Here is a 26,434-nt window from a genome sequence, read left to right on the forward strand (position 1 = left end):
CATTCTTTAACTTCCAACTTGGTATCAGAGCACACTTTGTTGGTTTGAGAGTTGAGTTACCTTCTTGTTCCTTTTTTTTCTCTATATGGAGCCCTAGGTTACAAAGGGGTTTCAAGGAAGGGATAATTATGTGAAATTTTTTAATAAATCTTGCAAGGAGCATGAATGAAGACCATGGAGACAGCAAAAGAGGATCTCATTTGAAGAAATAGGGACTTGGCTCTCACATCAAGCAAAACCAGCCAAGAACCAAGTTACCGCCAGCTTTTTGGTACTTTTTCACTTTCTCTCTCATCCAGCTAGTATTGAAGATGAAGTTTGACTCTTTTAGATAGCCCTAGGATGTACTTCAACCTCCCAATGGCATTGCTCCATGATTGTAAGAGTTGTTGCGCCACAACTCAGTTTTCCCTTGGTTTTTAAGAGACCATCAGCCCGTGGCTGTGTGATGAAGCTATACTTTGAAGAATATGGTGGAGTTGAATTTCTTTGAGATGTTTGCCTTTTTTGGTTGTTGGACTGTGTTTACCAGTGTTCGAAAGGTTTTTTTGGGGGTTGAGAATATACTCCCCATTTGACTGTGTGTTACCCCTACTTTGTAAGTTTGTTTCTTCATCTTGTATGGGATCAGTGAATCGACAAAGGTTGTTTCGAGTGGTGCTCCTCCTACTCAGGTGGTTTTTGAAAACCCAAATACCCAGATTTCCATTGTGAAGTTGGACAATACCAACTACTTGGACTGGGCACATTCTGTGAAGCTTTCCCTCCGAGAGTAGGGGGAAGCTAGGGTATGTTACAGGCACCATCAAAACCCCCAATTCAAATGACCCAACCTATCCAAAATGGGAGACTGAGAACTCTACGGTTATGACTTGGCTTATCTACTATATGAAGCCTGAGATTGGGAGGAGATTTATGAGAAAGGAAACTGCCAAGCACATCTGGGATAGTGTTTCCAAAACTTTTGACCGAGTTGGCGACTCGGCAAAGGTGTACCAACTTCTCCAGAAGATCATTACCATGAAACAAGGGGATAGGTCTACTTCTGAACTTTATAAAATCATTGGTCTCTAGAAGAGTATGATCATTATTGGAATCTTCAACTATCCAGCTCAGAAGATGAAGCAAAACTTTACTGAACCCTTGAGGAGGAGCGTGTTCTTATTATTCTTGGTGGCTTGAACTCGAAGTATGAGCCCATTCATATACAAATCTTGGGCAGGTCTCCTCTTCCATCCCTAGATGAAGTGTGTAGTTATTTGCGGAGTGAGGAGACTCGCAGGGTAGCTATGGAACTTGCTTCCTTCCTTGAGCCATCTACTCTTTCTTCTAGCTTCCAAAGAGATTGGCATGGTGGTGGCAGAGGCCAAGGGCCACCTAGGCCCAAATGTAACCATTGTGGGAAACCTGGACACGCTAGAGAGAGGTATTGGGTTCTTAATGGCCACCCTATGGTACAAGTGGTGCAGCGGTGGTCATAGAGGGGGAGCTAGAGCACGTTTTGTGATGACTAAGACTGATACTCTGGAGTACTCACCTAGTATCAGGAAGGATATTGCAGCATTTCGTAGGGTCATGTCACAGTTGGGTAGCTCACCTTCTACATCTACAGTGCCAGATTCCTCATCTTCAATTTTGCAAGCATCCATACCCGCTCCTACCACAACCCCATCTTGGGTAATTGACTCTAGTACCACTGACCACATGACTGGTACGTCCCACTATAATATGATTCCTACTCCATTTATTCTGGTAGGGATAAGGTCAGCTTAATCGATGGCTCCCTTTCCTCCATTTCTAGTAAGGGCAATATTCATGTTACATCTTCCATTTCCCTTGATTCCATTCTTCATGTGCTTAACTTTGCCACTAATCTTTTATCTATGAGTCACTTGACTAAATCCTTGAACTGTTATGTTACTCTTTTTCCTTCTCATTATCTTTTTCAGGATTTGGTGACAAAGAGGATTATTAACAGTGGACATGAGGAGAAAGGGCTCTATCTCCTTGAACCTCAACCACCTTTTTTGCCCACAGCTCAGTCTTATGTGTGTGGCCGTAGTGATAGTAGTTATGTGGATTCTATAATGCCATGGCATCAACGCCTTGGCCATCCCATCTTTTCTTGTAATGAAGAAATAGTTACCTCATTTATTATCTTCTTTTTCTTGTTCCCATGTCTTTCAATGTGAACCATGTATGTTTGCCAAACATAGACGTTCGTCTTATCCATATCATGGTAATAGATCTACTATTTCTTTTGATACTGTGTAGATAAATGCTTGGGAACCCTCTCCTACTACCTCTTTATTCGACTATAACTACTTTGTTTCATTTGTAATGATTATTCCCACACTACTTGGACTGTTCTGATCAAACATAAGAGTGCTGTCTGTGATTACCAAAAAAAAATTATCAAAAGATTCTTAGTTCGAAACTAAAATCAAAATTGTTCATTCTGATATCATGGTACATGTTTGGTGGCCTCCAAAACTTCTTTACTGATAATGCCATTCTCCATCCATTAGCTTGTATTGACACACCCCAACAAAATGAGGTAGTTGAGAGGAAAAATAACCATTTATTGGAGGTCACTTGGAGTCTTTTATTTGGCATGCATGTTTTTAAAACTTTCTGATTTAATGTTCTTCTTGCTACAACTTTTCTCATCAAATGCATACTTACAAAACTCCTTGGTCCTAAATCTCCGTTGGAAACCTTGACTCCTCAGGTTTCTGATTTCTCTCTTCCTCCAAAGGTCTTTGGGTGTGTTTGTTATCTTCATGTTAATAAATCCTCTCAGACTAAATTTGCCCCAAAGGCTCTCGAATGCCTCTTTCTTGGGTATTCCTCTACTACTAAAGGCTACATATGCTACAATCCTTCCTCCCGCCGGCGACTCCTCTCCAAAGATGCCACTTTCTTGGAATATGTGCCCTTCTTTGCTCCTCATCAGGATCCTCTTTAGGGAAAAGCCTGTTGATGACCTTCCCTTTCTTTCTCCTCTACCCATTCCCCCTTTTATGCTTGACGTTGGGAAACACCAAGTAGATGGGGTTAATATTGATAATCATTTAGGTGGTGGTTTTGGTAATAAGTAGGAGCTAATTGTGCACAAGTGAGAGAAAAAACAAAAAAAGAACCTGCAAAGAGTTCTCTTTGGATCCACATCTTGAGTTATATCCTCCTTAGTCAGGTGACAACCATTCTCTTCCATCTAATATAGACTTTCCCATTGCGGTTAGAAAGGGAAAGAGTCTAGTTTGTTTCCTATGATGCTCTCTCTCTCTCTCCAACAGGTGTTGCTTTTATTGTTGCCCTCTCTTACTGTTTCCATTCCCAAGAATGTCACTTAGGCTATGTCTGACACAAAATGGAAGCACACCATGTGATGCAGATCGAACCAGCCCAAGTATTGAGCCAGTTTTGGACCAGGAAACACTGTTCACGTGAACAGTGCTACAACCCTTAGGAGCCAGCTGGCCTTTGACCAGTCAAGCTGCCTTCTATATTTTAAAAACTTAGTTGCTTTAATAAGTTTCTATTTTCAGTTTTTTATATTTTAGAAACTTAGTTACTTTAGTTAGTTTCTATTTTCATAATTAGAAGTTAATACTTTCTATTTTGTAATTGGTAGTTAGTTTCTATTTTTGAAATTAGAAAGTCTTCACATCAACCTAGTTGTTGATAGTGCTATGTAACCTAATTCAAAGATTATAAAATAAAAGCCAATGGGGGACCTAAGCTAGACAGTTTAGTTTTTAAAAAAATATTTGTTTTGCTGCTGCTGTTGAGCACTACATGAATTTGCCTTGTGAGTAACATCAAGGTGGAATGACCTTCCCTGGTTCCCCGATCATTCTAACTAGGCTCCCCACTACCTCTTCCCCAGTTCTTAACCAAATTTGGAATGACCTTCAGTCCATCTCCAGAAGACCGCCAGCTAGAGGTGATTGTGTTTCCTGGTCAGCATACAATTGGCACTCCTTCTCATCCAAGGCAGCTTGGAATCTCATTCGTTTGAAAGGTCCGACGGCTTCCTGGAGGAATCTACTTTGGTTCAAGCATCATATTCCCCACCATTGCTTCATAGCCTGGAGAGTCTTCACCAACTATCTTCCAACTCAGGCCTTCCTTTGTAGTCGTCAGATCCAAGTCTCCCCTACTTGCTGCCTCTGCTGGAACAATGTAGAAGACTTGAACCACCTATTTTTTTAGTGCCCTATTTCGAGGGCCATTTGGAAAGGCATTCTGAGCAAATACTGGCCTGCCCCTAGAAGAATTCTCACTTTCTCAAGAGAATGGATTTGGTGGATATGACCTATGCCGGTTCCTCTATTTGTGACACAGTTGGAAAAATAGTTTTTTGTGCCGCCCTCAATCATATTTGGATGGAGCGTAATATCAAGAAATGGACCTCTAACTCTCGTTTTTACCAACAGATTTGGGATTCCATTTCTTTTGAAATCAACTCGAAGCTTTTGCTTGCTCCTCCCTCCTTTTGTTTTGACACCCCAAGGAACAGACTTATTGTTGTATCCTAGGGTCTCTCTAATGTCTCTTTTGTCGCTCCAGCTCCCCTTAGCGGAGGCTTTGGCTGGCTGTTTGCTCTTGTAATTCCCCCTCGGGGGCTCTTGTTTGTTTTTTTTCTTCTCTCTCTCTTTAGTAATGAATTCTTTTCTTCACCCAAAAAAAGAAAAACATGAAGGTGCAGGGCTGGTGGATCTCCAGTGACTCCTTGCATCTGTTAAGATCGGGAGGTTCTTCATCTTCACTCCCTGCATCTGTTCAGATCGGGAGATACATTCTTCAATCAATCTACTGTTTTGAATATCAGTTTCTTTTAAAGTAATTTACCGATTTCTGTAATTACCTCCTCCTACTCATCCTTCAACCAAGCTCCAGTTCTGCAGCCCATACCTTTATTCCCAGGTTACCTTCTATTTTTTACTAACCTTCTAATTCCATTCCCTCTCTCTCCTGCCCTATCCAGCCATTAGTTTTCTTCAAGCTTTTCAGCAAACCTTCCCCCCTCTAAGACCTCCACTCAATCCCCATGTTAGCCCCATCTGACCTGCAGATGACCTTCCACAAGAAATCTCCCTAAACCCATCAAAACCCCACTTTCCCAGCCTGCATACCAAATCGGCATAGACAACTGCCCTGCAGCAGATCTACTTGCCTAATCCCTTGACCTCCCTATCATTCCAGACCTATTCCTTCACCTTACCTTCACCTTAAGCTTATCCATTAATCCACCAATCCAACCCAACCTTAACCCGTACGAACTGAACCTTTTTTTCCCTGATTCCAGATCCTGTTTCGGGACTGGTTGAATCTTCATTCCTGCCCTACATTAAGTGGTATCAGACCCATGGATGAATATGGCCAGCCCATTACCTCTGCTTCCACCGACCCTCGGAACAAAATTTTGTAGATGCTTCAGCAGTTTCAAGCTGGTCAAAGGGCTATAAATTAAAGATTATAGCAAATTGAGCAGCACCAAACTACTCTAGTAAGGGACAGCAACATACCAATGGAAGAGGACATTTATCAATTACAGTCCCAAGCTCACCGACTACATAGAAGGCACAGGGAAGAAAGGTACAGAGATCACAGGGAAGACATGTATAGAGAATACAAAGACTACAGGGAACAACCTAGACCTCCAGAGGCGTATGAATTGAGGGACTTTGGTGGCCGATCAGTCCACAGGTATTATGTGATTGTTTATCTGCTTTAGATGACTATTTTGATTGGTATGATTTGCCTCTTTACCAAAAAAAAAAAAAAAAAAAAAAAAAGATTGGTATGATTTGCCTGAGCATAAGAAAATAAGATTAGCAAATTCCAGGCTAGTGGGACCAACACATAATTGGTGAACCCATCTTGACTACCATAGTAGACAACCAATTACACGGGCAGAGATGAAAGAAGATCTGAGTAAGAAATATTTACCACGGGCGTTCAAAGCTCTACAACAAGGTAAATTAAATTACCTTCGACAAAAGGCTTTCAAAGCTGAAGACAACTTGAAGCCCCCATCCATGAGAATCAGTTTGCAAGTTGAAGATTGTTGGAAATCTAACACCAACAATGTTAAATCAAAGGCTGAATGCAAATTTACATTGCCAAAGGAAATTAAGAGAGACCAATTGAAGATAAGGCTGAAATGATCACAATGAATTGTGATGAAAAAAAAGAGACAATGTTTGAAGTTTCAAAGATGGAAGTTCAACATGTAGAAGACTCTACTGAAGAGGTATACGTTGAAAAGAACAAAGTAGACAAAGTTGAAATAGTAGAAGATGAAAAGCTGATTGAGAGCATTCCAAAGGAAAACAATGACCTTCAAGATGCTGTTCTTGAAAAGGTGGAGCTTGTGCGTCAAGTGTTTGATGAGAAGATTGCTAACACTGAAGAAAACGAACACATAGAGTTTGTTATGCCACCATGGTTCTTCGAAAAGAAAGCTCCACGACTTGAAGATTTTAACCTCGACATTCCTGTCTCACCGGAATTCTGTTTGGGGATGGTCAAAGTTGTTGATCACATGTTGATTCCCCCTCCTCAGTTTGCAGATCGAACCAGCCCAAGTATTGGGCCAGTTTTGGACCAAGAAACACTGTTCACGTGAAGAGTGTCACAGCTCTAGAGGAGCCAGCTGGCCTTTGACCAGTCAAGCTGCCTTTTATATTTTAGAAACTTGGTTGCTTTAGTTAGTTTCTATTTTCAGTCTTTTATATTTTAGAAACTTAGTTGCTTTAGTTAGTTTTTATTTTCATAATTAGAATTTAGTACTTTCTATTTTGTGATTGGTAGTTAGTTTCTATTTTTGAAATTAGAAAGTCTTCACATCAACCTAGTTGTTGATAGTGCTATGTAACCTCATTCAAAGTCTATAAATAAAAGCCAAGGGGGGGGGCCTAAGCGAGACAGTTTAGTTTTGAAAAAAAAAATATTTATTTTGCTGCTGCTGCTGGGCTCTACATGAATTTGCCTTGTGAGTAACATCAAGGTGCAGGGCTGGTGGATCTCCAATGACTCCTTGCATCTGTTAAGATCGGGAGGTTCTTCTTCTTCACTCCTTGCATCTGTTCAGATTTCTGTAATTACCTTCTTCTTCTCATCCTTCAACCAAGCTCCCGTGCTGCTGCCCATACCTTTATTGGCAGGTTACCTTGTATTTTTGACTAACTTTATAATTCCATTCCCTCTCTCTCCTGCCCTATTCAACCATTAGTTTTCTTCAAGCTTTTCAGCAAACCTTCCCCCCCTCTAAGACCTCCACTCAATCCCCTTGTTAGCCCCATTTGACCTGCAGATCACCTTCCACAAGAAATCTCCCTAAACCCATAAAAACCCCACTTTCCTAGTCCGCAGACCAAATCGGCAGAGACAACTGCCCTGCTGCAAATCTGTTTGCCCAATCCCTTGACCTCCCCATCATTCCAGACCTATTCCCTCACCTTACCTTTACCTTAAGCCTATCCATTAATCCACCACACCAATCCAACCCAACCTTAACCCTATCGAACTGAACCTTTTTTCCCCTGATTTTAGATCCTATTTTGAGACTGGTTGAATCTTCATTCCTGTCCTACATTACCATGTCTGAAAAAATGATGGCTCTTGAGAAGAATGGTACTCGGAAATTGGTAGGTCTTCCCAGGGGAAAAGCTCCAGTCGGATGCAGGTGGGTCTACACAATCAAGTAAAGATCAAGTGGTGTAGTTGCGAGGTACAAGACAAGGTCGGTGGCCAAAGGGTACAGTCAAGTGTATGGGATTGACTACCAGGAGACATTTGCTCCTATGGCTAAGCACAATTCTATAAGGGTTCTCTTACCATTGGCGGCCAATAGAGATTGTCCATTATATCAGTTAGATGTGAAGAATGCCTTCCTCCATCAAAGAAGTGTACATGCAAACTCCATCCCACTTCAAGCCTCCTTCAGTTGAAGGGAAAGTGTATCTTCTCAAGAAGGCACTATATGGTCTCAAACAGTCCCGAAAGGGATGGTTTGAGCAGGTCAGGCATGCAGGCTAACCACACCTTATGTACGCCCTAATTGTCTATGTTGATGACATTGTAGTGATTGGAGATGACAACACTGAGATAGCTAGGTTGAAGACCCATCTAACCCAACAGTTTAAAATCAAAGATCTAGGACCCTAGAAGTATTTCATGGGAATTGAAGTGTCAAGTAACATGAAGGGAATCAACATGTCAAAGGAAGTTTGTTCTAGATTTGTTGAAAGAGACAAGGATGTTGGGCTGTAAACCAACAGGTTCTCCTATTGAGCAAAACTGCAACCTAGGAGAAGACTATGATTCGTCTCTTGTTGATGCAAGGAAGTACTAGAGGCTAGTAGGGAAGCTTATCTATTTGTCTATGACTCGCCCAGATATTTCTTATGCAATGGGAGTGGTGAGCCAGTTTATGCATGCTCCCAAGAGTGGACACTTGGATGTTGCATACCGCATTCTCAGATACTGATTGGGCTGGATCCATCTCAGACAGACGGTCTCCATTTGGCTATTGCACATTTATAGTTGGTAATTTGGTCACAAGGAGAAGCAAAAAACAACTTCTTGTAGCTAGATCTAGTGTAGAGGCAGAATTTAGGGGAATGGCTAATGGAGTTTGTGAACTCATATGGTTGAGACGATTGGTCTAGGAGTTGGGGTTTGGTATTGATAGACCTATACGGCTCTACTATGATAACAAGGCAGTTATAAGCATGCAACATGGCAGAACAAAGCACATAGAAGTGGACCGGCACTTCATCAAGGAGAAGATAGACTCCGGCTGCAATTGCACTCCTTTCGTGAAGACAAGTGATCAATTGGCAAACATCTTCACCAAAGGACCCACCTCTCACTAGTTCGGTACCCTATTATGCAAGCTAGGAATGCATGACATTTATTCTCCAACTTGAGGGGGAGTATTAGAGTTTATGTAATAAGGGTACTTTAGGAACTAGTTGTCTTACATTTCATTTAGTCTTTTTTAACTTTTTAGCTCCCTAGGGAGGTGTAAGTAGTTCCTTACACCTTATTAGTGAAGTAATATAGGTGTGGTAGAGATAATTCTCTAACACACAACATTCCACCATCATCTCTCTTCTTCTTCTCTTCTCCCTCATCCTCTTCACCCTTCTATTTTCATCTTTCTCCTTGTCCTTTACATTCTTTAACTTCCAACTCCCTCCTCGCAACAACAGGAATAGCATCTGTTAGCTATTTTGCAAGTTTCTTATTCCTTTATGACTGAGGAAGTCCACGTAAGGACACTCATTACTTATAACCATCCTTGGCTAGAACAGCTACTTCCAACTCTCTTATCCTTTCCTGTGAGGAGTATAGTGCTTTCTATCAATAATCCCAGCCACTCTCTGTTGGTAAATCTACAACATCCCTCTCCATTCGTACTGGTAGGATAGTGCCATTCGAGCTGTTCAGAAGTAGTCACCTTGGGTCACCAACTCGTGGTGCCTCAGAGCATATAAACAGTATTTCTAGTTCCTCAGAAATCAAGACCTTACAAATCGTCGGCAGGATCATACAAATATATCTTCACATGAACCAACAATGTAAGAGTTTCCGAAGTACCATAGAACATAGAATGACGAACGCAATGGGAAAAAAATAATTAGCTTCAGAAACTAAAACACAAAAATTAAGTCAGTACAGTGTGTGATACACAGAATTGCATCTCCCTATCAGATTTGGCAAATGAAGATTAATATTATTGTTTCCAGTATCAGCATCCATATCCAGTTCTATAGCTGGTCATATTAGTCCATCCAAAACTTCAAACAACCCTTACACCAATTATATGCAAAAAGAAATTGAATAAGAAAAGCACACCTTAGTGAAGCGATTAAGAAATGATTTCGGAAGGCCTTTCCTTCCTCCACCTTGGGATGAAGGATTTTGACATGCAAAAACTCTGAAAGATGGCGGGCACTTAAAAGTACACCCTAGCTCTGGAATAAAGACCTCAGCCCGGTGATCTAGAATGGCATTGAGACCCTGATAAAAGGAGCATTAGTTAGCATGTAATTTTAATATGGCAACATAGTTTCAAAAAAGGCACACTTAAATAGAAACCAAATGGATCCAGCAACAATACCTCTAACACGGACTGTGGAGCAAGATTAAGTTCATCCAATAAAACCCAACTTCCACTCTTTAAAGCCTGCAATGATAAACTGAAATGAGTCTAAAAACCTCAAAAGGAATTCCCAAAAGAAACAAGATAATCAAGCATATCATCCACATAAGAAAGTTCAACCTGTAGAAGGATCCCGTCAGACCATGCAAATTTCATTCCTTCATCGCATTCCACAGGCAAGTCAGAACCCAATAAATCCATGACATCAGTCTGTAACAGTTGTCATTTCCATTAAATGAGTTAAATCAAAGTATATCTAAAAAAATTCAAAAAGAGGCAGGCAGAACAGAAAAATAAATAAAATAAAGGACAGAAGATTTTTAACCTGCTCAGAAAGGTTGATGCGAACAACTTTATGCCCAGAAAATTTGCCGAGTGCAATAATCAGACTAGTTTTTCCAACACCTGGACTACCTTCCAGTAACACTGGAAAGCATAGGCACACCACTAAAATGTCAGAGAACAATGAAATGTAGACCTGAAAGTAAAAACAAGAGGAGCTTCATTGGATACAAACCAGGTTTTGCAAGCTGCATTGCACGCAGCAGACGCAAAGTATTCCTACGAGTGGTAGGGGCTAGAAACTCAAATCCCACAGGTTTAGCCTCCTCATTACCTGAGAACAGATCATATTCATAAATTATTAATGCTGAACATTAGAGAACGGAAACCAAGAGAAAAAATTAGTGTTACTTTCTCTTCCTGCATCCCCCCTCTTCAAGGAACCTAAGGAGACCACTACGCCCAACAACAACAACAATCATTTACCAGAATGAAATCCACGAATGCACAGATAGGAAATAAATTCCATAAATAATATTTGTTCTAAATCTGGAAAACACCAGCAACATGCGAAATACTGCACTGCAAGCTAGGAATGATGCAGCTCCAAGAAGGAAGAAGAAGAAGAAGAAGAAGAAGCCCTGAACTTAAGGTTTGAATAGGGAGCCGTAGATTAGGATTATTATCTTCCATACTTAGTTTAATTTCTTCTTTTTAGATTGATTAGTTTATTTTCTTGTTTTTAGATTGAACCGGTTTTGAATTGGTTGCATCCAATTGGTTCAATTGGTCTAATTTAAGTGAAGTGTTCCTATTGGTCAATAGGTCCTTATATCCTATTGGCTAGTATGGAATCTTCTTTTAAATTAGTTGTTTTAAGTTAGATTCTTCTATTTTAAGTTAGTAGGGGTAGTTAGGACATTTTACTGTTTTAAATTAGTTAAGTTAGATTTGAACCTCTCCCTTCCAAGATTTTGTGAAGGAGAAGACTCTAATTTGTAGTAGGAATTGGCATTAGCCATATTATAAATATAATAAATCGTGGGAGGCTCCCCCACATATTGATATTTGGAAAAAAAGACTGTTTTCTGCTGCTGGCCGACTGTTGCTGCTGTTCTGCTCCTTTGAGTGTGCATCCTTACGGATTTCAAGGTGGAAGGGTGGGTGGATTCCTGCGACTCCTTACGCCATGACGGCTGCGAGGATCTCTCTCTGACGGTGGCTTCATCCTTCATCATTCAAGCTGCTGCCAGTGGATTCCAGTGGTGAGTTTGAACTTTAATTTCAGTTTCTTTTCATTCCTTCTCCTTTCCCATTCGATCCCTTTATTTTTCTGTTTTATTCTCACAAACCCTAGACTGCTGAGTTCTGTCCAGTTCTGTTCCTCCATCAGAATCTGATCAGATCAAACTTAGACCATAGCCTCCCTGTACCATTAGCTACACTCGATCCTGAATGCTGCCCCCATCCCTAGTTCAAAACCCTAAATCCCTCTTCTCCATTAAACCCAAAAAAAACCCTAATTTCTGTCTAGACTTATTTTGCCGACAGAATTCCTTCAAGTCACAGCCGAACCTCCATTCCCTTGTCCCTCACACTCGACCTCAAGCCTTGGTCATAAATTCCACTTTAAACCCTAGTTTTAGTAGTTTTCCTAATTTCTAAAATCCGAAACCCTAATCCTAATTCTGCAGGAATTTTAAACTGATCCAAATCCCAATTTTTTTATACCAAAATAATCCCCTAGACCTGCTGATCATTAGCATATATCACATTCACCCCTAACCCTAACCTAAACCCTAAATTTGCCCTAAACAGCCCCAAATCTACCCCAAACAGCAGACTTGACCAGAACCTGATTTTACCTGGCTCCTAGTAGGATTATCTCCTATTCTACGACTACATTAAGGAATGATACCTTATGTAATGTTTCAAGAAGTTAAGCTAGCTAGTTAACTAGTCCGTAAACCAACAACAATAGCCTGTCAATTATTCACGTCAAAAATGGCCTAGTTAAGTTTGCTCGCATTATAGATCACATTTAAGTGCATACTACATCTTCGATTAGCACCAGACAGTTTTTTTTTTTTTTTTCTCTCTGAAATACATCATATATGTGTTTATAAAGTCCAACTTATAATACCACATAGGTGGTGTACATTTCACAACAATCTGAACCTAATGGCCATCATCTCAAAATTTCTTACTTTGAAATTGACCTGAACGAGTGATATACTAGTTGTGGTTAAAGTAACAATACAAGCATGCTGGCAACAGTATCAAGAGCATAGTTGTCAAGGCGTTGCCTGAGCGTCCAGGCACCCTTTGCTGGAAGGACCCCTTGTTGGTGTTGCCTTGGTTTTTTTCCCTCCCCCACCACCTTGGATCGCCTTGTAATGTGACAACCATGATCAATACAATAACAAGTGCAGACCAAATGAGCTGTGCATAACTTGAGGCCTCCTCCCCACCCCACCCCCTCTTCAATTTCCGTCTCACCACGGCAGTAGGCCTTCCAAACGGAATCTAATTCAAGCACCATGAATAGGCCAAATGCTTGAGATATTACGGTAAGGGTACAAGATCTCACTACCCAGTAGATAAACAGGTAAGGTGCGTAAAGCCTCAATAATGCCATTTAAACAATTTAGGTCAGGGATTTCAAATGGGGCATGGGCTATGACTTAATACTTGAAATATTTGGGTAGACTAGATGAATTCATATGTGGGCATGTAATCTGGGCATTATGTTAAAATTATACAATGCAAATATGTCTGAAATTACCTAATTATATCTGTATAGACGGGTAAACAGAAAGGATAAGATACTATTACCCTTACCCTCCTTGTTTTCTTAACAGGGTAATTCTTACCCGTACCCTTCAAACAAGAAAGGTAAAGACGGGTGGACAGATACCAATAGCCATGCCTACTTCAAAATCTATATGCTCTACCACCACCAGAAGTTAAACTAGAGATACTTAAACTTCTTAACAATACTTACATTTTATTCAGATTTTTCAATATTCCCAAAAGGCCAAAACAATCCAACGAAATTTCATTGAAATCTCTAGTCTCTACAACTTTTTTATAGGCAAAATATGATAAATGTAAAGGAAGACCCAAGTATCCAATTATGCTAAACAAGGCTATCAGAATCTATACAAAAAGCAAGCTGAATTTACAGAAGAAAAGTCCTCTAACTGCTACAAAATGAAGATCTGTTGTTCCCTGGAAATCTGGCCCTTCTCACTGAACTACTCATTTTCAAATGTTTTTTTTTTTTTTTTTTGTTGGGTGAATTAAATATCATTACTGAAGAAAAGGAAAAACAGCCCTCAAATAGGAGGGAGAGAAGAACAAGACAAAGAACAAAAGCCAAGAGACTCAAGCTGAAGAGCCCGCAGCTAGGAGGGAGATGGAAGGGATACCCCAGGAGACAACAATAAGCATGTTCCTTGGGGTGTCCTTACAAGAAGAAGGAGCAACCGAAGTGAGTTTGGAAGTAATTTCAAAGGAGATGGATTTCCAAATCTGGCTTATAGTGTGGGATTTGGTAGTCCATTTCCTTAAATTACGCTCCATCCAAATATGGTTGATCGTAGCACAAAAAGCTATCCTACCAACAACATCACAGAGAGAAGAACCTCCAAAGGTCATATCCACCCAAAGCCATTCTCTATCAAAGGGGAGAATCCTGCGAGTCCTTGGCCAGCATTTGGCAAGAATGCCTTTCCAAATGGATTTGGAGAAAGGGCACTCAAAAAAGAGATGGTTTGAATCTTCAACCCCGTTCCAACAAAGATCACAGGAAGGAGAGACCAAGATGTGTCGATGCCGGATAAAGGACTGCGTTGGAAGGCAGTTGGAGAAGACTCGCCAGACCGTGAAGCAATGCTTAGGCATATGATGCTTGAACCAGACAAGCTTCCTCCAAGGAGCAAGAGGTTGACGCTTTCGAATAAGATCCCAAGCAGCTTTGGAGCTGAAAGTACCCGAGGAGTTTGGCCTCCACATCACACAATCACCCCTCAGAATGGGTCTTCTTTGAATGGAAGGTAGCAGATTCCAAATGGGAGCAAGCTCGGGATTGGCATTTGGAGGAGGGACCCAGCCATTTCCATCAATAATCTCAGCCACCAACGCATTTCTAGGAAATCCAGAGCCATAGATAATTCTGGAAGTGACTTGGTGGAGGAGAATGCCCAAGGGGTGCCAATGGTCCAGCCACAAGGAAGTGGAGTTTCCATCAGCAATATGAGAGAAAATGGAACCAAGAACAAGGGCCCGGGAGGATACAATATTGCGCCAAACCCAGGAAGCATCCGAGGGGGTGGAGACAGTCCAAATAGAATCTGACTTGAGCAACCCCGAATAAATCCAATGAACCCAAATATTTTTCTTCCTTGAAGCAATCTTCCAAACCAGCTTGATGATTTCCGCTAAGTTCACTTCTTTAATCCTGCTGATACCATAGCTGTCATGGCGTCGCCATGGCGTCCTGGCGCTGGAGAACGTTGCATGGCGACCTACGCCATGGCGTCCCTCTTTGATTTCTTCTTCCTGTCTCTCTTTCCCTCTTCGATTTCTTCTTCCCTCTTCGATTTCTTCTTTCCCTCTTCGATTTCTTTCGATTTCTTCTTTCCCTCTTCGATTTCTCCTTCGATTTCTTCTTTCCCTCTTCGATTTCTTCTTTCCCTCTTTGATTTCTTTTGATTTCTTCTTTCCCTCTTCGATTACTGAATTTTCTTCTTAAAACTTGAGAAACAATAGAGAAAAAATAAAACATGGCTTGAGTATACATCTATTAAAACATTAAAAATAGAGAAAACAAAAAATAAAACATGGTCGACATGCTCGCCATGGCGGGCGACATGTCGATATATCGACGTGACACCCCTCCACCAACTTGGATCGCCGTGACGCCGTGACAACTATGGCTGATACCCAATCCTCCCTCGGCAAGAGGAAGGCAAACTGAGGCCCAACTAATAGGGCGGAGGAATCTAGTGGAATCAGTTCCTTTCCAAAGAAAAGAAGCCATGAGGGATTCCACAGTTTTGATGATGGAAGAAGGCAGCCCATATATCCGAGACCAGTAAATATAAGAAGCTTGAAACACAGACTTGATGAGAACCAAACGACCCGCATAAGAAAGAAGTTTACCCTTCCACAGTTGAAGTCGTTTCCTGATGAGGTCCAGCATAGGGGTACAATGATGGGTTGATAATCTGGCTGGAATTAAAGGAAGGCCTAAATATTTGACTGAAAGCTGGCCAAGTTGAAAGCCACAGATAGCTTGCAAAGGGGCTTTTTCTAGCTCAGGGATCCCAGCTAAAAAGAGAAGAGACTTTGTAGGATTGATCTGGAGGCCCGAGAGCTCGTGGAAGTGCTGCAAACAGTGCATAATAGACTCAAAAGAAGTGATGGAGGCTTTTGAGAAGATCATGAGGTCATCAGCGAATGCAAGATGGGAGAGCTTGAGGGCTTTGCATTTAGGGATGGGGATAATGAGTTGCTGATCCGTGAGAGATTGAATCTTCCGAGATAAGATTTCCATAGCCAAAGTGAAGATATAAGGGGAGAGAGGGCACCCTTGACAAATCCCCACAGTAGATGCAAAGTACCCCGCCGGGCTGCCATTAACAAGCACTGAGAATTTCGGAGAAGAAATACAGCAATATATCCAATGGATGATAGCTGCAGGGAAACCCATCTTGATCAACATCTTTACAATGAAATCCCATCTCAGAGAATCAAAAGCTTTGTGGATATCAATCTTCATAAGAGCAGCTGGAGCATGGTTTTTCCTCTCAAACCCTCTCACAATCTCATAACAAAGAAGGATATTATCAGATATGTTCCTGCCGGGGATAAAAGTTGACTGATTTTCACTAACAAGGAGGTCCACCACCATCTTGAGCCTGAATGCCAAAATTTTTGCTATGAATTTATAGAGCTGATTGCAAAGAGCAATGGGTCTGAAGTCCGGCATAGCTGAGGCTCCTTTTATTGGAATAAGGCAAAGGAAAGTATGGTTTACTCCTTTGATTTGGCTAGGATTGAGAAAGAAGCTTCTAATAGCATTTATAAGATCATCCTTGATAATGCTCCAAGAGGCTAAAAAGAACCCCATACTGAAACCATCCGGGACCAGGGGCACGGTTCACCTTAAAAGAGTGGATAGCAGTTGTGATTTCCTCCTCCAAAGGAATGGCACCAAGGGACTGAATTAGCTCCATAGGAATAAATTTGTTGAGAAGATCATTGGGGATAGGATCTGCAGCACCCAGGGGACCATTGAAGAGATCCTTATAGTAGGAAGCAGCCATATCTTTGATATCTTTCACATTAGTAATGGGAGAGCCATCAGGACCAGCCAGCTGTAAAATGGCATTGAAATTAGATCTAGACTTCAGGGATCTATGGAAGTAGGCTGAATTGGAGTCCCCTAACTCCAGCCATTTAATTCTAGCCTTCTGCCTTAAGAAACTTTCCTCTTGAGAGAGGAGAACCGATAGGTCAAGGGAAGCAGCCTTTTCATCAGCAGCAAGTTGGCTGTTCAGGGGGTCCAGTTGAATATGCAGCTGAATGGATGAGAGTTTATCCTTACAATCTTGGACCTGCTGGGAGATGTTGCCGAAAGTGTTGGAATTCCAAACTTTAAGAGCCTCTTTCACATTTCTGAGCTTTCTAGCAAAAGCAATAAGGGGAGACGAGAAAGCTTGGACAGGTTTATCCCAGGCCTCCTTGACAGTAGCAAGAAATGTGGGACGGGCAGACCACATGTCAAAGTACTTAAATGGTTTAGGACCAAAGGAGGTATAAGGCTGTATACAGAGAGAGATGGGACTATGGTCAGAAATACCGGGGGTATCAAAAGCAGCAGAGGAAGAGGTAAAGGAGGTAAGCCAAAAATCATTGACCAACACACGGTCAAGCTTGCAATCAATGCGATGAATCCCAGCCCTTTTATTGCTCCAAGAGAAAGCGGGACCAGTCCAATGAAGATCATCCATGCCCAAGTCATCAATACAATCATTGAAAGCAGCCATAGAATCAAGATCAACAGAATCACCCCCCTGCTTTTCATGCCCAAATCTGATAACATTAAAATCCCCTCCTATGCCCCAAGGTGAAGGACCAATAAGATTTGCAATATTGTGTAGATCATCCCATAAAATTGATCTCTGTAGGTGGCAGTTGGAAGCATAAATAGCAGTAAAAAAGAAAGAGAAATGGTTGAGGCAGTCAGAGAACCTTAAATGGAGAAGTTGAGCCGAGGAGGAGACCAAGGGGACCTGAATTTTTGAAGAATCCCATAAGACCCAGATGCGGCCATCAGTGTGGTGGGAGTAGTTGGATAGGAAAGACCAACCTGGAGCTATAGAGTTCAAAATTTTTGCAGCATTTGGCTCTTTTACATGGGTTTCCAGCAGACAGCAAAAAGTGGATTGGAGAAGACGGATACGATCTCTGACTGCAGCTTGTTTGCTCAGGGAGTTTAGACCCCGAGTGTTCCACAGAACACCGTGGTTCATTTGGACAAGGGGAGAGGTTGCACCTGGCATCCCAGAATTCGGGATAGCATGCCGCGAGAAGAGGAGGAGCTTCGGTGGCAACGGTTGTAGCCAGCAGTAGGGGATATGCAGGGGATAGTCGAAGAGGGGGGGGGGATCGGGTGATGGAGATAAGTGGGGCTTACGGGCTATCTCCATGGAACCAACCAACTGACCCGACCCGAGGGATCCAAGGCTACAGGAATCAGGAGTTGGGTCGACGGGTGGGGACCTCTTTTTTGAATTTTTTTTCTTGTGATTTTTTTATTTCTTTTTGGTGGAGGGCTTTTTTGGTAAATGGGAGTTAGGGGATAAAGAAGAAGGGGAAAGCAAGTCAAGGGTGGGCCCCTCAGAACTCAGAAGAAACAAATAAAGGGATATCACTCTCAGAAGATGGAGAGATGGAAACATTGGCATTGTCACTCGTCGAGGTTAACACAGAAGGAGGAGGTGCGATAGTCGATGGCGGAGCATACCCAGGTTCCAGAGGGGACAAAGGGGAAGGGTTCGCCTCCAGAGCAGGTGCGTCAGAGACGAAAGCATCAGAGGTGCCAGCAGAGGAGCCAGGAGGGTGTTCATCCATCGGAGACGCCATTCGCAATCTGGTACGAGGAGCAACAGAGTCGAGGCACTTCTCCATACAGGCTCCAGGATCAGACTCCAACAGGTCGTCGTCAGATAAAGGAGCAAAAGGATTTTGCCCGATGGGTAAAGAAGGGATACCCAGTATACTGCCTTGAGGAGCTGCTGGCGCACGGCTAAGATTCCGACGACGATAGCGAGATCTGGTTCTACCTCTGGAGTGAGAGGTGAATCGAGATGGAGCAACAAAGGTGGCCTTGCGATTTTCTGGTGGAGGAAGTCTCCGGTGGTGAGCAAAGGGCAATATCATGCCCAAACTTTTTGCAGATGAGACATTGGGGTGGTTTCCACTCATAGTAGACCTCCTGTTCGAAGGAATAGTTCTCCCCTTCATTTACAGTGATGAAAGTGGGCAGGGGTTCTTCAGCAGACACTTCGACGCAAATTCGAGCACAAGCCAGTCGAAGTTTTCTCATCGTGCGCATATCTGAGAATAACGGCTTACCCAAAATTGAGCCAACAGAGCTTAAGCCATCAGTGCACCAGTAGTGTAGAGGGAGTCCAGGAAGCGAGACCCAGAGAGGAATGATTGAGAGATCAACCCGGCACAATTGCAGGTGGCGGTGCCACTGTCGGAGAAAGATAGGTTTCTTTCCAACCTGCCAAGGGCCACCCTCAAGCACACGGTTCCTGTCGTGCTCGTCAGAGAATTTGAAAATAAAGAACCCGTTGTCCAGCAGATGGGTATCCAAAGTTCCAATTGTCCTCCATTGCTTTGAGAGGGAGTTTTTAACAATGTGAAAGGGGGGGGCGAGAGCCCAGAAAGTGACCAACTAAGCAGGATTCCCAGAGCTGAGCTTCAGTCCCAAGAGAATCAGGGGGGCAAACTGCAACATTAGAGGACCCGATAATGGAAGGGGAAATGAAGTGGAGGGGGAGGCCAGCAGAAGAGTGGGAAGCTTAGAGGGAGGAGTTGAAAAGGGAAGTCCATTTGGGTTGGCTAGAGGACACAGGGGAGGTAGGGATGGTGGCGACAGAAGGTGAAGGAGGAGGAGGGGAAGGCGATTGGGAAGGCATTTCGAGAAGGACCAGGGGATGAGTTACCGGAGTGCCGGAGCCTCCTCCTGGAGGCAGTGTTCTAGACTTCAGAATTCTGATCTTCAAATGTTATCCATATTATTCACAAATATTCATTTTTTGCCTTAAGAAATTTCTTATAATTTAATCAATAACAATTTCACATTGAACCCACAAATGCCTGTATTTTTTATTTATATCAATATCATCATATCCTTGTCTTAAAAATATATTTAAAATCACTGTCATTCATGCTAGTGCTAGTTATTATACTATAACTCCTACTTTCACTACAAATATAACTCTAAATGTAACCATCATTTGTAATTGTCGCTACCACTTAAAATGAAGCTATAACTATCAATACTGATTTCTGAATGAAGATAATTTTCAACTAACCTATTAGAAGTGTGTTGAATCAAGAGCAGATAGTAAGCGTCTTCATTATGAAGATTTCATTCTGTCTCCGCTTATGAAAGGTCAAGCCGATATGATAGGCATCGCAATGCGAAGGGCTTTACTTGGAGAAATAGAAGGAACATGTATCATACATGATGTATCACACCTCACACGTGAATATTCTACCAACGTAGGAATTGAAGAATCAGTACATGAAATTTTAAATTTCGAACAAGCTGTCATGTTGAAATTGGTAGCACGCTGGTCTTAGGAAGTAGTGCTCGAGAATCTCGGTTCAAGACAGAGTGACGGCATCTTCTAAAAGATTGGAAAAAATCTTATAATTATAAGAAATTCAATTCCTTTTTAAAATCCCACAGCAGCCGCACAGGCCCTTCTTGCATGCCAGAAATGACCCACAAAGAAGAAGAATCCTACAATAAATGAGAGGTAGCTAATCCTCACAAGCTCTCCTGGTGGCTTCAAAAACCCTTATGTTTCTCTCTCCATAAGCTATAGCACCCAGAATACTCTCAGGTACTCCATTGAATCCTTCATTGGATCATCCGATCCTGATGCTTCCCAACTTCAAAGATATTCTAAGGTCCAAAGATTGTCAAGGTAACTCGGCTGCAGAGCGACTTCCAACAAAAAGTACAAGGTTCAGAGTCAGCAGTTGCAAGGTGAAAGAGGCAGATATTAAATAGACACCCTTTTGACATCAAATGGTCAATGGTCAGATTTCTACCCATGACAGCAGTCCCAAAAAAAATTTGATGGGCACCACTTTGATTCAAATGGCCTAAACAGGAAAATCAGGCGTTCTCTCCCTGTTCCGCCTTCTAGGGCTTGCCTATCCGTTCTCCACGCACTAACAAGGGTTTGCTTAGCCGTCCACTCTCCTTTCATTTGGCCACTTGAGGGCCCAATCTTGGCATTTCAGAATAGTCCCAAGCGAAGATGTCTCGATACTCTCAACACAGTTGTTTCATCTCTTCCACTTCCCTATCATTCAAGTTTGCACTAATGAACATGAGGCAGGGAAGTAAGATTTCACCAAAGTTTCCTGACCCCAAAACACTTCTCCTCCCCTAATCCTCTATGAATGTTTTGGTGATAACAAACACATGAAAGAATCCTAATGCTTGTTCAAGAATATTTAAAGATGACAGGATTTCTAAAAGAAAATAGAAGTTCAAGACAAAGCTTGAAGAATCACAAAGAAGTCAAGATCATGGCTTGAAGGATATACCTCTAGAAGAACTCAAGCAAAGATCCCATAAAGCGAATATCACTTGAAACTTTCCAGAAGATGTTCATGTGCACTTGGGAACACACATTGCATGATTATAAATTGCATACGCATAATGAAAAATCATATGCATTGTGTAGAGACCTTAGGAGACTTTTATAGAACTTCATTTGACCTTAGTATAGGTTGAAGAATCATTGGAACAAGACCCCCAAAAATCAGGCTGACAAAATAAGGGAGAACAGTCTGTCGGCAATCATCCGATCGACCGGATCACAGAGCATTTTTTACCGGAACTGGCAGAAGCGTTCCAGATTGTACCAGCAAGTTTGTCAAGTCGACCAGATCGTGCCAGTCGATCCACCTGTCGACTGAACACCGACCAGTTGGTCCTATGCATTGCCATAACGGCTAGTTTTTCAAACGGTAACATTCCCTGGTAGACTGGACCATCTTCATGTCAACCGGAAGGAAAAAAAATATAATCGTTTGAGTTATTTTGACGCATCTTTTGAGCATATTAATGCCTATAAATACCAAACATGTCAGACCTTTTCATTATTACTAAAGTCCAAAATAACACTTTATTGTGAGGTGAAAAAGTCGGTTCGAAGCTCTTTATGCTATTATTGAATTCGAGGAGTTCTTTCATCATTCTAGTTTGACTTCCTTGTTCAAGATCTTGGTCTATTGAAGTTCATATCTCAAGAAGAGCCCTTGAAAGTCAAGTATTTTTGCATTCATATTGCATATCATTGTTCACAATGCAAGGAGTAACTGGTACACTCCATTCCTAGGTAACATTCTCTCTTTATTTTATTCATTTTGTGTCTTGCTCTTGAATTTGGTAGACTCTAGATGAGCAAGGTTGTATTTGCACTTGCCTAGACCGTACTTAGGTTTGTGTAAGGGATCCTCCTATCCTTGAAAAAAAAAGAGTTTGTAAAGGTCTTTTTCCCCACCTATTGTACAGAAAGGGAAAAAGTTAGTGGAATTCTCTCAAGGTTGAGAGTAGTAAATGTAGATTCTTGGAAGCGTCGAACCACTATAAATGCTCGTCTCTCTTACTTTATTTTATATTGACAATTGTTTCTTGTCAATTTGAATAAATTAAATAAAATTTTAAAAAGGGACATATTCCACTAAGGTAACCTATTCACCCCCTATAGATTATCTAACACCTACAACCTTCCACATCAATCGTTTTACCCTTCATGAATTATAACATTCACCAGCAATGACAATAGATTTGCAAACCGATAAATTTCCCAGTCATTGGGATTTATTCGCATCATAATGGCCCAAGACTTGGGTGAAATACCCATCAGTTGTGATCAACAACACGTCACCACCACAAATGCTGGCCTGCCCAAAGAAGAATCATGCCCTTCACTAGAGAGTGGATTTGGATCGATATGACCTTTGCAGGCTCCTCTCTTTGTGACTCAGTGGCAAGATGGCTTTTTGTACAGCTATCAACCATATTTGGATTGAGCGCAATATTAGGAAATGGACCTCCAAATCTCGATCTTACCAAATGATTTGGGATTCCATCTCCTTTGAAATCAAAGCTAAGTTAGCGATAGCTCCTCCCTCCTTTTGTATAGACTCCCCAAGGAACAGGCTCATTGTTGATTCCTGGGGTCTAACAAATGTTTCTTTTGTTGCTACTGCCCCTTAGTCTTTGCTTAGGCTGGTGGTTTTTCTTTTTTCTTCTCTCCCTCCCTTCGGGGCTCTCTGTTTCTTTCTCTCTTTTGGTAATATATTTTTTATTCACCCAAAAAAAAAAAAAACACGTTACCACCATCATCAACAACATTTAAACAATCATCACAATCACTGTCACGATCCTCATTAACATCAAGTGTATCCACTATCATAATATTCAAAATTAGCATAACCCACACCAACATGGTAGACTTGACATTTGAACAAATTAGGCAAACCACACCACCACCACCAACAACAACATAGCCTTATCCAACTAAATGGGATTGGCTACATAGATCCTTACTCTCCAATCAATTATGTTCGAAGTCGTACATGATAGGAGGTCTAAGCTATGCATGTCTTTCCTCACCACTTCTCCTACGGTTAATTTAGGCCTGCCTCTAGCTCTTTAAGTACCTTCAATCTGAATCAAATCATTCCTCCGTACTGTAGCATCCCAAGGCCTTCATTGGACATGATTGTACCACCTCAAACAACTCTCACATAGCTTAATCATGAATCGGAGCTACTTCCAACTCAGCTCTGATATGGTCATTCACTCATTCCTCACTTTATCTTTCCTAGTCTTGCCACACATCCATCTCGACATCCTCATCTCTGCTACACTTAGTTTATCTATATGAAGCTTCTTAACTTCCCAACATTCTACACCATACATCATAGTCGGTCGTACAATAGTCCTATCAAATTTTCCTTTAAGCTTTAAAGGGATATGCCAATCACACAGCACTCCGGATACACCTCTCCACTTCATCCACACAATTTTAGTCCTCTTGGGAACATCATCCTCTATACCACATTCTTTATTGACTATTGAGCCCAGATATCTAAAATAATCACTTTGTGGAATCTCCTTCTCATCAATATTCACCACCTCATTAACTGTCCTAGTGTGGCCATACATCCATATATTTCGTCTTCAATCTACTTATTTTAAGATCTTTTAATTCCAAGTATAATGATATCCATACCTCCAACTTGGTGTTAATTCTTGCTTTTGTCTCATCCACCAACACAATATCATCAGAAAAAAGCATACAGCAAGGAACCTCATCTTATATGTCTTTGGTTAAATCATCCATGATAAGAGCAAACAAATAAAGACTTGGTGTTGATCCTTGATGTAGCCCAATTGTAAATGAGAACTCACTACCTTGACTCCCCATAGTTTTTTTATGCTAATTACCACACCATACAAATCTTTATTTATGTCCACATATTTACATGGTACCATTCTCTTCTCTAGTTTATACCAGATTAACTCTTTCGGGACACTGTCGTAGGCTTATTCTAGGTCAATAAATACCACATGGATATCCTTCTTGCCCTCTCTGTACCTTTCCACGAGTCTCCAAAGCAAGAAAGTAACTTCCACTATGGATCTTCTTGGCATAAAACCAAATTGATTCTCCAAAATAGTAGTTTCCTTCCTCGGATGGATTTAAATAACTCTCTCCCATAACTTCATCGTATGACTCATTAGTTTTATGCCCCTATAGTTATTGCAACTCTGAATATCACCGTTAATATTGTAAATTGGGACAACAATGCTTCTCCTCCATTCATCTGACATTTTCATTGTACCCATAATCTTGTTAAACAGCATCATTAGCCAAGAAAAACCACAAAATCCTAAGATCTTCCATACTTCTTAATGTAGTCCTAGATAGACAAAGGTCTACTAGGAGCTAGATGACTCAGAATCTTCAAAACCTGCTGGCCGATTGGGGCAGGGTTGGAAATTCTGGACAGAATTAGGGTTGGGCTTAGGTAAAGTGAATAGGTTTTTATTCGGTAAAGGTAGGCAAGGTTGTAGGAGTTTAATGGTATAGGTTTTGTAGGATCTGGATGAAAATTTGAATTTAATGAAATAGGGTTCCAGGCTTGGGTTTTTGGGTAAAGGAAGTGAGGTAGTTTTTAGGGTTTGTAATGGGAGTTTAGGGCTAGGGTTCGGGTCGAGTTTCCCAATGTTGAGGAAGGACACTCGATCAGAATATGGGGTTGAATGGATGGGCAGAACGGTATGGTCTAGAAATTCCAGGGTTTTGGGTTTAGAGGATGTTGGGGAATTCTAGGGTTTAATGGAAGGATGGGGGAGAGGTTGTTGTCGAGTGCTAGGAAGAGGGTGAAGATGCTATGGATGAAGTTTGGTTATAATTGATGGAAGGCTTTGCGCTGGACAGGGTTTAGATGAAAGTAGGGTTATGGGAATCAATTATGGGGATGTAGGCTTAGGTTGGAGGATGAGGGGGGAAAAAAAGGTAGTTACAGGAAAATTTTAAATAACTTACTGGTTTTACAGGAACTCAATAGCAGCAACTTGAATCAGCTTGTAGAAGAGCCTCCCGATCTGAACAGATGCAAGGAGTCGACTAGAGTTCACCAATCCCTTCACCTTGAGGTCCACAAGGCAACTCTCAGAGGAGAAGAGCAGCAACAATGGCAGCTTAGACTGGAATCAGATTTGCAAAATTGAACCGTGGGGGAGCCTCCCACGATTGTACTATTTATAATTCATGGCCAAAGGCCTTACACCTAATCAGCACAAGAATAGAGCCTGAAATTCTATTACAACTCTAAGTTGCCCTCTTTAGAATCGTGGAGTGGGACTAAAATAACTTAAAAACAAAAACTGAAAAAGATCTTCTAAAGACCAATAGGAATAAAAGAAAATCCAGCCAATCAGAAAGAATCGCTTAAATCGAACAGGTCAGACCAATGGTTCAATTTAAGTACTAAAAAAAACTAAGTACAGAACTGAAAAACTGAAAATTAAAACTAGGCTCCAATAAACTAACATTCACCCTATTTCTAGGGCTGTTTCTTCTTCTTGCGGGTACTTGGACCTGCATCACTTCTATTGGGACCTCGTCTGTGCCTGAGGCCTTGCCTACTTTCATGTTTATTAAAGCTTCTTTTACTTTAGAAACCCTAATTTTGAGTATTAAACCAAAATCTTGCACCCATCTGCCACCAACAAAAGGCAGAATCTAGACCTCACCAATCATCTCATTTCTCAACCAACCCACCAACATTTAAATGGCTATGCCATGTTATCAATGTTTGGCAACTCATTAGGGCTGTAAATGGATCGGATTCAGCTCGAATAGTGCTATATCCGCATCCGCATCCGCATCCGATTAGCTATTAAACGGATTCAGATAGTGCTAAACGGATACGGACACGGATATGGCTCAGATACTTTATCCGTTTACATGTAAATATTGCTTTTCGGATAGCTATAGCCTATCCGTATCTGCATCCGTTTAGCTTTCAGACAGATTCGGATAGTACTAAACGGATAGGGACACAGATACGGAAACGAATTTCGGCTATTCATTTACACCCCTACAACTCATTGATGCAGATTGG

General features: G+C 41.5%; 1 protein-coding gene across 1 annotated transcript in view; it reads right to left on the bottom strand.

The window, feature by feature from the left end:
• The window catches only part of LOC122656978 (midasin), a 184,398-nt gene that overhangs the window by 73,192 nt on the left and 84,772 nt on the right, over positions 1-26,434 (bottom strand). The window contains exons 27-31 of the mRNA XM_043851700.1: positions 10,698-10,796; positions 10,506-10,606; positions 10,301-10,390; positions 10,139-10,204; positions 9,874-10,038 (exon numbers count right to left, since the gene is read on the bottom strand). Of these exons, the coding sequence (XP_043707635.1) occupies positions 9,874-10,038; positions 10,139-10,204; positions 10,301-10,390; positions 10,506-10,606; positions 10,698-10,796 (521 nt within the window). The remainder of the gene's footprint in view (positions 1-9,873; positions 10,039-10,138; positions 10,205-10,300; positions 10,391-10,505; positions 10,607-10,697; positions 10,797-26,434) is intronic.

This window comes from Telopea speciosissima, chromosome 3, assembly GCF_018873765.1.
Source record: "Telopea speciosissima isolate NSW1024214 ecotype Mountain lineage chromosome 3, Tspe_v1, whole genome shotgun sequence".
In the NCBI taxonomy this organism is placed as follows: domain Eukaryota; kingdom Viridiplantae; phylum Streptophyta; class Magnoliopsida; order Proteales; family Proteaceae; genus Telopea; species Telopea speciosissima.